Genomic DNA, 12,252 nt, shown 5'->3' with positions numbered 1-12,252 from the left:
TATTTCACCTCCTCCTACCTCATGTCCAAGGTAGACCACTTCACTCTGACCAATTTGACATTTACTTGCCTTTATGGTCAGATTGGCCTGCTCAATAGGCCTGCAATACATATCCTAAGTGGTCAATATGTTCCTTCCAAGTAGGGCTGAACACTGCAATGTCATCCAAGTATGCCATGCAGAAGTCCTCCATCCAATTTTTAGAACATGATTTACCATCCTTTGGAATGTAGCAGGGGCATTCTTTCGTCAAAAAGGCATTACCTTAAACCGGTAGAGGACTCCTGGGGTTGAAAATGCAGTTTTCTCCAATAGCCTGAAGTTAGGCCAAATGTACTGAGGTACTTGACTAAACCAAGTTTGTCCACCAGCTCATCGTTCCTAGGTAAAGGATGGGCATCAGTCGTGGTGACTGCATTAAGAGCTCTATAGTCCACACAGAATCTCAACTCATTGGATCCTGCCTTTGGTACTAGTACAACTAGACTAGACCATGGATTCATAGATGGCTCTATTACCATGAGATCAAGCATCTTGTTGACCTCTTCCTTTATGGGGGTTCTTACATGGTCTGACATTCTGTAACCTCTGCTTTTAACAGGTAAACAGTCACCAGTGAGAATCTCATGCTGGCCTCAAGGGGTCAAGCCTGGTGATAGTGAAAACAGAGGGGCAAACTGATTTAACAGAGCTTTGCACTCCTCCTGTTGTTCCAGTGTCGGATCAGAAGAGAGATTTACTCTTTCCATCTTTCCATCTAAAGGTTGTCCCCTGAGGAGATCAGGTAGAGGTTCACTCTCCTCCTCCTTTTGAGCAGAGGCTAGAAGCAAAGCTCCCAGTTCTGGTCTAGAGACATAGGCCTTTAGGCGGTTGGTGTGAAAGACCCTGGGGGCCTCCTTAGGATTGTCTAAGTCCACCAAATAAGTGACCTCTCCAAGTTTTCCTACAACCTTGAAGGGTCCAATTCATTTGTCCTATAAGGCCCTCTGCCTTGTAGCTACCATAACTAGAACTAGCTGGTCTTGAGTAAACTCAACTATGTTGGCCTTCTGGTCATGCCAATGCTTCACCAGAGCCTGACCTGCTTTCAAGTTATCTGAAGCTTCTGTCATAATATGTGTAATTCTCCTTCGGAGACCTAACACATAGTCAGTGACTCTCACTGGCTTGTGGGACTGAGCACTCTCCAACCCCTCCTTGATTAGGGCCATTGGGCCTCTAACCAGATGACCATAGAGAAGCTCAAAGGGGCTGAAGCCAACCCCTTCTTGAGGGACTTCTCTATAAGCAAAGAGAAGGCATGGCAGTAAAAGGTCCTACTTTCTTCTAAGGGGTTCTTCTAAAGTACCCATTGTGCTCTTCATAGTTCTGTTAAACCTCTCCGCCAATCCATTGGTTTGGGGATGGTAGGCTGTTGAGAACTTGTAGGTCACTCCACAGTTTTTCCACATGGCTTGCATGTAGTGCGACATAAAGTTGGATCACCTGTCAGAGATAACCTCCTTAGGAAAACCTGCTTTGGTAAAAAATAGGGCCTTAGCCACTGCCTGAGCAGTAACAGTCCTCATAGTTATTGCTTCAGGATACCTGGTAGCATGGTCTACCACAACCAATATAAATCGGTTGCCTGAAGATGTTGGAGGGTCTAAGGGACCAACAATGTCGATTCCTACCCTCTCAAAATGGACTCCCACCACTGGGACAGGCACCAACGGTGCCACATTCTTGTTTCCACTCTTGCCAGATGTCTGACAAGTGCGACAGCTTCTACAGAATTTATCTACATCAGACCCCATCTTAGGTCAGTAGAAATAAACATAAATCATGTCCTTGGTCTTCTTAAGGCTTAAGTGACCAGCCAAAGGAATCTCATGGGCTAAACTGTAGAAACAGGGGTCTCATCTCCTGGTGCACTACAAGTCTTCTGTAGTCTCCTGGGGTAGACTCAATATTTTCACTGTAGAGGAGGCCATCCTCCTGGTACAACCTGTGCTTCCCTGGCTCTTGCCCTTTCAGCTGGGAAGCTGCCTGTTGGCAAAGTCCTTCAAGAATAGGACTACAAGAGTAGAATCTGGATAGGGCCTCCAGCAACCTTATGGGGGCCTTTTGGTGCCTTAGCAACATCCTCAGGTTTGAGAAAGGTTTCATCCACCACTGTGATGCTGGCCTCAGTGTCGCTAATGGCAGGGGTCTCCTGGCCATTTACAAGTACACTGTCCTTGTAGTATTCTTTTGTGTTATCTGGTATAGAGTTATATACATCTACATTCTGCTGTTCCCACAGACCCAGGGACACTAAAACACTGGCAGAGACTCCAATGGGGTCTTCAGCCAGTAGTTGAAAGTTTCCACTTGCCATATGTACTTCTCCCTCAGGGATGAACGCTAAGGAGGCAGTGTGGACCCCTGAAGGTTTACCCTTACATTTGGGATCCCCTTTCACATGGTCAGTTGACCCACAAGCATAACATTTTCCAAATGTCTTGATAAATGGGGGGCTTCTGCTGACCACCATCTGGTTTGGCACCAGAGGTTTCACTAGACTGACCTGGTTTCCCAAATGGCTTACCTTTCTTATGTTTGTGACCCTCTTTTGTATGGGAGGATTTAGCATGATCCTTGTCATCTTTCTTGTGCTGCTTCCCCTCATCCTTTTTGTGAGGGGCCTCGGAATCCTTTTGAGTAGCCCTGTTGGCAACCGACAAGTCAGAAGTGTTTGCTAGCTTCTTGGGATCAATCTCTTTTGAGTCAGCCAAGTGCTGTCTCGGCTCATGAGAGCAGGCACAAAAATAGACTCCAATAAAAATTGATTTCTCATTCCTCCAAAGGAGTTCACTCTGTAACCCTTAATCCAACCATCTATGTTTTTCAAACATTCACACACCCAGGTAGCCCAAGGGGTACCATCAGTCTTTTTGAGGGTCCCAAACCTCTTAGGGTACTGGGAAGGAGTTTTCCCAAATCTAGCAATCAAAGCTAGCTTTGCATTTTCATACTCCAACCTTTCAAGTTCTCCCACCTCCATTACAACATCAGTTGCAACATGGGGGAACCTAGACAAAAGCCCAGGAATCAACTGGTTCCCTTTGGAACCCTGAATCCCATAGTTATATTCTAAAGCACCCACCCAATCCAAAATATCAAGTTTCACATCATACATACCTCGCTGCTTCTTTAGACCTGCAAGGTCTCTTTGGACTGGAAGACCTAGAAGACTCTGGGATAGATACATTTTCAAGAGACAATTTCTTCATTTCAAGAGCATGTTGCATTTCCATTTCCCTTAGTTTGATGTCCGGATGTTTGGTTTCAGCTTGGATTTGTAATCTTTTGAACTCTAACTCAAGTCTCATTTTCTCAAGAGACACACATTCTGGACTCTGATGGCCCTTGTGGGGTCCCTGTGGATACAGGTTGAGGCAAAGAGGGGCTCCCTTCTTGGGACTCCGCTGACTCTTCAACAACATTAGAGTTAGACTCTGAATTATCATCCTCATTATCATTTTCCACATTTCGTGGGTTAGGTGTGGCAGGCCTACTACCCAGACTTTGATTATTCAACAATCTTGCAATTAGTTCATTTTTCTTAACTTTTACTGGTAGACTCCCAACCTTACACATTTCTTTCAGTTGCTCTACTGTTAGAATGATCAGGACTTCCTGCCTGAAGTTATCCATATCTGGCATGTTACAATTGCTTTTCTAGTGGAGCTTAGCCTTGTGAAGGTTTTTAGTTGAACAAAAGCAAAGCAAATTCTTAGTGTAACATCTCTACACTATATCCCACCAGTGCCACCAGTGTTAGGCAAAGTTTGTATGCAGTACCCTTTGGGTGCACTACAACAACTCTGACTACAGGTAATAGGAAACCCAACCTTTGTATAAGCTTGTACTACACAATTTGGTAGCGTGTTGAGCAACCAGGCTTATCTCAAGAAGGGTCAATGTGAGCTGTAGGGGAGTTGCACAGAGGTTCACAATGACATGTATTCAAATAAATACTTACAGATAAGGTTTCTTGAATAAACAATTATTAATTTATCAGTCAGTTAGAATAAGCCTTCTTCAGAAGGGAGCAATATAGCAGTAATACTCAAATACACTTCAAAATGCACACTTAAGAGTTTGTCAAAGTAAAAGATTAATATGATATGACCAGAGATCTTATAAATATTATTAAAGCAGCTAAGTACTTTTGTAAAAACCCCTAATGCAAAGTTAGTTAACCCTTTCCTGGAAGGAAGACTAAACACATTCACAGAGGGAAGAAGAGTCATTCAGGGAGCCAGGCTAAGCTTTTAGTCAATTGAGCAAAAGTCTAGGTGAAAATGTAGCACTTCTCAGAGGTAAGTCAAAGTCTTGCACAATGCTTTAAAAGTCTTTGTAGAAAGAAGAATTCAAAGTAAGGCCACAAGCTGTTTAGGCTTGTGAGGCAAAGAAGCTGTCAGCAGCTCTACAGAGTCGACCACTGGACGAAGGAACCAAAGAAGAACTTGAAGAGGAAACCTGCTGCAACTCCTGGACTGTTGGTTTGCCCGGTGAAGCCCTGCTGCCGTGCTGAAACTCCAAATTTGTATCTACAGAGAAGCCCCTACAAGGACGACTTCTCCCCTTGAGTTGGTGGGACCAATCAACTCCAAAATAAGCCACCTGGACATTCTCTCAGAGCTGATTGTATTTCCACATAGTTGCTGCTGGAAACCGAAATGCCAGGGAGAGGAACACCAGATTGTGTGTGTTGCTTTTAAGTTGGCCAGGACCTCAAGGAAGATCTTCCGGACGCCCAGGAAGCAGGACTGACCAAGCCTGAGCCACCTCAACAGAGTGCTCGACCCCAAAAGCAAGGAAAGTTCATCTCGAAAGCCGGAAACCGCAGTGTTGCTATTCACGGTGGTCGCGAGGAACTGAAACACTGAAGTGTCACTTGTTTGAAAGATTGCCGGTTGCGAGCAGTGACCGTCCCATTGCAGTGCAGGAGTCCCCAGAAGTCCTCTCTCTTGTCCCCACAACTGTGATCTGCTGCACTTTTTCTTCTATACAAAGGTACTGTAAAGCCTGAGAGTGCTTACCTCTTGTTTTGTAACTACACTTGCTCTCTGTTGGTGAGACTTGTTGTGGTTGCTCTGTAGAGTTGCTGATAGCTTCTTTTCCTCAAAAGCTTAAACAGCTTGTGGCCCTACTTTGAATTCTTCTTTACAAAGACTTTTAAAACATTGTGCAAGACTTTGACTTACCTCTGAGAAGTGCTTCAGTTTCACTTAGACTTTTGCTCAATTGACTTTGGCTTAGCTTGGCTCCCTGAATGACTCTTCTTTCTTCTGCAAGTGTGTTTGGTCTTTCTTCCAGGAAAGGGTTAACTAACTTTGCATTGGGGGGGTTTTACAAAAGTACTTAACTGCTTTAATAATATTTGTGAGATCTCTGGTTATGTCATATTAATCTTTTCCTTTGACTAACTTAAGTGTGTGTTTTGAAGTGTATTTGAGTGTTACTGCTATATTGCTCCCTTCTGAAGAAGGCTTATTCTAACTGACTGATAAATTAATAATTGTTTATTCAAGAAACCTTGTGCGTAAGTGTTTATTTGAATACTTGTCATTGTGAACCTCTGTGTAACTCCCCTATAGCTCACACTGACCCCTCTTGAGATAAGCCTGGCTGGTCAACATACTACCAAACCGTGTAGTACAACTTGTACCAAAGGTTAGGTTTCCTATTACCTGTAGTCAGAGTTGTTGAAGTGCAAGCAAAGGGTACTGCATACAAACTTTGCCTAACTCCCTTCAAGAAGATCCTGTTTCGGAAGAAGGGATCAAAGGCTTTGGTGGCCAGCCTGTAGGCAGAATTGTTGCTTGCTGAACTGCATAGCGAGAGAAGGGCAAGGATGAGTTGGAGAAAAGATCTAGTTTGAGATGTTGGATGAATTTAAGGATAGCATAGAGGTGTGCTGGATCCCTTTCTTCGACAAATATGGAAGATAACGCTGTTTCTGTTGATACCTTGTGCTGCAGACTGAGTTTTTTTTTTATACTGGCCACCTGGCCTGGGGGAGGTGGTGGGGTGTTTTGGGGATTAGTGTGAGAAGAGTAGGGGCGAGACTGGTGGGGATCAAGTATTGATACTGGGGAAAGTCTTGGCCTATTGTTTGTTTGTATTACCTGGTGACCCCACTCTTCTTGATTCGAAAATTGTAATAAACTTTCATTAAAAAAAAGAATACAAAAAAAAGAATGAACATCACTGATAGGTATCTCATTTGTTCTTTGAGTATATGCTACTCAAAATGGCATTATGCAGTAAACAACGCAAAGGAGTGCACCGGCCTACCCTTGGCACATCAGGAAAAGAACAAGAAGGTTAAAGCAAACCAAAGAAAGGGGATACAAAGTACCCCTTCCAGACTTTGTGGGGTGTGCTGTATTAAAAAGAACAAAGGACTCGCAAACAGGGGCACAGTCCCCTGCAGTGGTAACCAAAAGCGCTGACCAGTGCACCCAAAATAAAGGAGTTGAGCAAGGTAAGTGTAGCAAAAAGGCTTTACAGACCTCCAAGGTCATGTTAGGGTTCAATAGCAAAATGGCTGGAGGTTCATTGATGTCAACTGAAGGAAAGCTGCAAGAAGGATATTTCCTAACAGATGGCACCTGACTGCTTTGCCACGTGTACCACTAAAATAGTTAGGATCCCCAATGGGAATCCTTGTTGCATAGCTTGTGGGTTAGTTGCTCTCAGACCGAACACAAGTCTGTGAAAATTCATCCCATTGTCTGGGATGAATCTACATTTGTCACAAGCGAACCTGGGAGGACTCCATTAATTGTCGCCTGATGGCTTCTGCAGCAATAGCTCTCCATGCCACAGCATGTACTTGGCACAAAAGCATAGTGGGCACTTTGAAAGGGGTACCCTTGATCGAATGTGCTCAATCCATACATAAACCCACTGTGTGTTAAAATATTACCCTGCAGAACATAGTTTTTTGTTGCTAAATCACAATCATAAATGACAGAAATATGCAGAGAGATCCTCATGGCTCAAAGAGGAGATTCTGTAAATCTTTTGGAGTTGGTCTGAGGGCTCAGAGGCCATACTTTTTCAGCTGCGAAAATGTGTGGGCTCTTGACCACCACTTCTAACATATTTATACAAAGGTTCTTTTTCTTCACCCTACAAATGTTAGTTTTTGTTGTGGAGTTTTTCTCTTTTTGCTTGACTGACCCTTTGCTGGGATAAAAATGTGGTTTAGATGTGATGTGCCATTTCTTTTATTTTTTTCTTCTGCATGGATTGTCACACCCAAGTAGTATTCTGAATCTCCAATTTTACCCAAGCTCTGACTGCTTTTTGCATCTTGAGATCTTTGAAAAGATGACACACACACCCACACAACCACACACAGAATAAAGCAGGGAAGTACAATCTCTGATGTAACCAAGAACACACACACACACTATTGCATAGCTGCATGTCCTTACATTCCTGTTTGCTCGATAATTGAACAGTAATAAGCACCCGTTTGCTCCACTCACCCCCAAATACAGGATCCATTGCAGCTAGAATGCCCCTACTATAGACAGCTCAGCAGTGCTGTCTCTTTGGAGCCACCCTACGGTACAGAGTCCCAAACTGCGCATCTTACCACATAACTGTTTTGAGGCATGTAGTTCATTGTGTCTTTACAATGATGTAATAAGTGTTCTGTAATTGTGTTTCTTTTTCCAGTGTGTACTCAGGACACCAGTCAATCTTAGTTCCTCCATTGGAGCTGGAGAGTAACGTCTGTCTCTGGCTAGCTGCTGTCAGCCAGTACAAAGTTCGCGTCACCTTCTGCTCCTATTCCGTAATGGAGATGTGCACGAAAGGTGTAGGGACTCAGACTGACACTTTACGGGTATGTTTATGCTGCATCTTATTTTTGCAACATTGTAATGTGTGTATTGCTGCTCACATTGATGTTTGGGTGACTGTATTGTGTTTTTAAGTGATGCTCTGCAGACTGCTGTACATTGGGTCTCAGACTGCTGATGAATGCCCTCATTGTATGCTGTCTCATGCCTGAATTGTCTCAAACCTAATCTGCTAACGAGTCCACACTAGATCTTTGTTAGAGTGATGTGTCCTAGCATGTTAAAGGTGTTACAGTATATGTTAAACTGGGCATAATAGATCTTTGGGAAGAAGTACATCATATGTGTGGTTCTAGTCTGGGTTGAGACCAGCCAGAAGGCTGGCTAAAGAATTTAAACAAACACTATATTCCAGAAGTAGGGTTAGTGTGTATGAAGTAGAGAACACTGAGTGCAATAGAATTATCCAATGTTTTTTTTCGTGGCAGAATTCCATTTTGGGTTTCTATTTGCACCTTCAGTTTCTCCCCAAAACTCCCTTCTGTCTTCTTTAAGTGTTCATCTTTCTTTTTGCTGTGAGAGGGTTGTCTATCCAAGTCCCCCTGTCGCTGCAACATTTTCTGGTTGTGCCATCTTTATATATAAAGTTGAATGTATGTTTGGGTGTATGTTTGTCCGGCTATACAAATCCACACCGTTGAACCCACGTCTACCAAATCTTGCATGTATTTCTCTTTTGTCTGAGGCAAGATCGTAGTCTATGTTTGGATGCAAAAATCTTATATGCAAACAAAAATGTGGGTGGATGCGTGTGTGTATGTTTGTCCGGCTATACAAATATACACTGTTGAACCCACTGCTTACAAATTTTGCATGGATTCCTCATTTGTTTGGGGCAAGATTGTAGTCTGTTTGGATGCACAAAATTCACGCCGTAGACACCCTCATTTATTGATGCTCAACCCGATTACCTACAGTATTTACTAGAAGGAGGCAACATTTGGAAAAGTGTCTGAAGCAAAATGTTCAATGTATTGGTTATTCCTTTGAAATGTATTACTACTGTATATAGTTTGAAAGTGTTTATTAAAGCATTTTTAAAGGGGATTTAAAAAACAAATTCAATTTTTTTTATCACGCCACTCCAAATATGGGAAATGTCAAGGTTAGTTTACTTAATTTCACTCACAAGAAGAGAGCACAATAAATCTTTCTTGAACATTTTTTGAAATGTGCTGAAGCCATTGAGTGACTGAAACATGCTGCACAAAAAACGATCAGCACTTGAAAAAGCTCCATCTGATGCGAAGCGAACAATCAATATCAAGAGCTTCTGAAACACAACAACAAACAGCAGCACAACGTGCCAACCAGAGGACACGAGCAACATCCTCCAGGGCACATGAGACACCACTTGATCAGCACACGGGCAGCGTCGGGTACCCCAGCTAGTTCTTAATAATCCATATTGTTAGTGGAGTCAGGAGTGCTGTTGAGCACCCCATTCGGTCCGAGTATGAGTTGTTGCACCCTGTACCTTTGTTAGAAAGTTGTCTGCTGGCAGCTGTACGTTGTTTCTCCTACATTAGGGCTGTAGCCGTTTTTATGGTCTTAGTAGCCACATGGCCCTATTTTGTAGCCATTAGGTACTAAAGATTTTTTGTAAGAACTACCTACAGCCTTTTTGTTTTGTGGCCTTTCTGCCTTTGTGTGTACGATGAGCGATGTCCGTTCTTCTGACATAAGCTCTTGTAGAGCCCTCAAACCCATCCTCATTTTGTGTTTAATCCCGGTTAAAATGTTTCCATGTGTTTAAAACGACACCATAAATAACAACATACATATTTAGTGACACCTAAATAATGACAACATATCACATTATTTTATTTGAGTGGTCCCCTGCTTTACTAACCCCCCAAACCCACCAGTCTTTTTTTATTCCTTGCCCCACCCCCACATATACTTTTATTAAAAGTGTCAACATTTATTTTGTTATTCAGGTGTCACTGAAAATGTTTGTCGTTATTTATTTTTCGTTATTAACACTGTATACCATTAAAATGTTTAAAGGTTCTTTAGAGACCTCAATATATTTCTGTATGGGTGTGCCTGAGTTTATGCAAATTTTGCTGGTTGGCCCGGATGATAAGACTGGGTGTGCAGGGTTTTACTTGCCCCTGTATGAGTGTGTGATAGGAAAGATTTTCTTTTTGCAACTTTCCCTCCATATTTTCCTTTGAAATCCTAATCTTTTTCCTGTGTTTTTGCTCTTTGCCTGACTTTTCTGAAGGGAAGTAAATCCTTCAGCTTCCCTTCCCTTGCGTTTTGCTCAAATGCTATGGGGAAACTGATTAGTCGATCAGACTATCAGTACTGGGAATTAAATATTGTCTTCCTTCTAAATTTTTGTTTTTTTAACATTCCACACAGCGTCTTACAATGCCGTGCAAGGGGGATGCTTTTGTTTTAAACAATATTTTTTGTTACTTTTATGCATGCCTAAAGACAAGCTGGTGGCACTGCTGCATGAGAGATATATATATATATTGATTTCATCCGTTAAGCAAGGGGGCTGGGATTATCTACATCCTTGGTGACAGAAAGTCTGCTTCTGGGGTTTGTTCCTGATTGGACAGCAATCTGTCCTAATCTTACTCAATCTCTCTTCTGCCTTTGACACGGTCAACCAGGCCATCCTGCTCAACAGTCTCCATGATAACTGGGGTATCACTGACCAGGCCCTGGCCTGGCTGACCTCGTTCCTCTCTGATCGACCCTCCCACTCTCTACCTGTGGTGTTCCACAGTGGTCTAACCTCTCTTGCTGGCTGTTCAACCAATACCTGGCACCTCTCGCCTACTGCATTGCCGATCTCTGCTCCAACTTTCAGTGCTATGCGGATGACACTCAGCTCATTTACAGGCTCCCTTCTGCCTCCTCTTCTTTTACTTTCATCTCCGATTGTCTGCCTGCTATCCAGGAGTGGTGTGCCGCCAACGATCTCTGCCTTAATGCCAGTAAAACTGAGAATCTCCTCATTGTCACACCTGCACCCTCCTTTCGTGTCACTCTCTGGCCGGCCTCCTTTGGCCCTCTTCCTGCTCCCACCTGTGAGGCTAAGAACCTCAGGGTCATCTTCGACTCCACACTCTCTAAGAAGTCAGACTATCAACTGCACCTCCTAAGAGGTATTTTTCCTTTCCTCTCCTTCTCCCAGAAGCTCACTGTCTCTGAGACTCGGGTTCCCTCTAGGCTGGACTACTGCAACAGCCTCTTTCTAAATCTGCCTGCTTCTACTCTCTGTCCTCTGCAACTCATCCAGAACAGGACTACAAGACTTGTCCTTGGCCTCAAGCCCAGGGATCGTATCTCTCCAGCACTGAAATCTCTGCATTGGCTGCCAGTGGCTGCAAGGATTAAGTTCAAGACCTGCTGCATTGTCCACAAGGCCTTCTGGGGCCTGGGTCCTCAATACCTCCAACTCTGTCTTCGTAAATACCTTCCTATTCAAGCTCTTCGCTCCTCCACCTCCAACACCCTCGGGGTCAGTCGCTTCTCTAAGCAACGAGTTGGTGGTAGATCTCTTTCTTTGGCTGGCGCCTCCCTCTGGAAAAGCCTCCCTGCCTCTCTGAAACTTGAGGAGAACCATCTCTGGTTCTGGATGCACCTCAAGACCTTCCTCTTTGCTTCTGCCTTCTCTCTTTCTCTCCCCTGCTGATTTCCTGTCTGATAGTGCACTGGTTATCTGGCTACCCTCTGATTCCGGGCCCAGGTCCCTGCCTGCTCAGTTGCACACCCGCACAGCCTCCCGGCAACCCTTGCACTTGGGTTTGTATCTGTAACCCTACAGTACACCTACCTGCACTTTTGGACACCTGCTGTCTGCACTTACCCTTGCACCTGCCACCGGCTGGCCGCACTTCCTGTTATTATTTTGATCCCATATACAGCACTGCCCCCTCCCGCCTCCCCTGCACTTTCGCAATCTCAATGTCACTTGGCCTAGTAAGATCGTTGTCTCTGATCTCCCTGTGTTCCCCCCTTCCTTGCCTCGTCACGCCTTGAAACACTTGTGTATAGGCGTGTTACAAATGCCATATCATATCAAGTAGGACCAGACTGTGCGCACACACACACACACACACACCCCCCCCCAGTATAAAAGGCTAGGATGATGCAAAAGTATCCCCCTTGCACTGCATTGTAAGATGTTGTGTGCAATGTTAAAAAGTTCCAAAAAGTAAAAGAAAAGGGGAAACATACTTTCCTAGTACTGATGGCCTGAAGGACTGATCAGTATCCTCATAACAAATTAGCAAAAGGCAGGGGAAGGGAAGCAGAAGGCTTTACTCCCCCTCCCTCAGAAAAAGTCACAGCAGGTTAAAAAATGAAGCAAAATGATTGG

The 12,252-nt window shown here is 43.8% G+C and overlaps 1 protein-coding gene across 5 annotated transcripts in view; it reads left to right on the top strand.

Annotated features, from left to right (window-relative positions):
- Window positions 1–12,252, top strand: part of DIP2A (disco interacting protein 2 homolog A) — a 2,340,120-nt gene that overhangs the window by 2,128,546 nt on the left and 199,322 nt on the right. For all 5 annotated transcript variants that reach the window (XR_011274713.1, XR_011274712.1, XM_069616034.1 and 2 more), the window contains one exon: window positions 7,723–7,891. Coding sequence is in view for 3 of the 5 variants with exons in the window: in XM_069616034.1 (XP_069472135.1) it covers window positions 7,723–7,891 (169 nt within the window). In the remaining 2 variants the exon portion in view is untranslated. The remainder of the gene's footprint in view (window positions 1–7,722; window positions 7,892–12,252) is intronic.

Source organism: Ambystoma mexicanum, chromosome 9 (genome assembly GCF_040938575.1).
Source record: "Ambystoma mexicanum isolate Mex_15411 chromosome 9, UKY_AmexF1_1, whole genome shotgun sequence".
NCBI classification, from domain to species: Eukaryota; Metazoa; Chordata; class Amphibia; order Caudata; family Ambystomatidae; genus Ambystoma; species Ambystoma mexicanum.
This window is presented reverse-complemented; position numbering and strand designations above follow the sequence as displayed.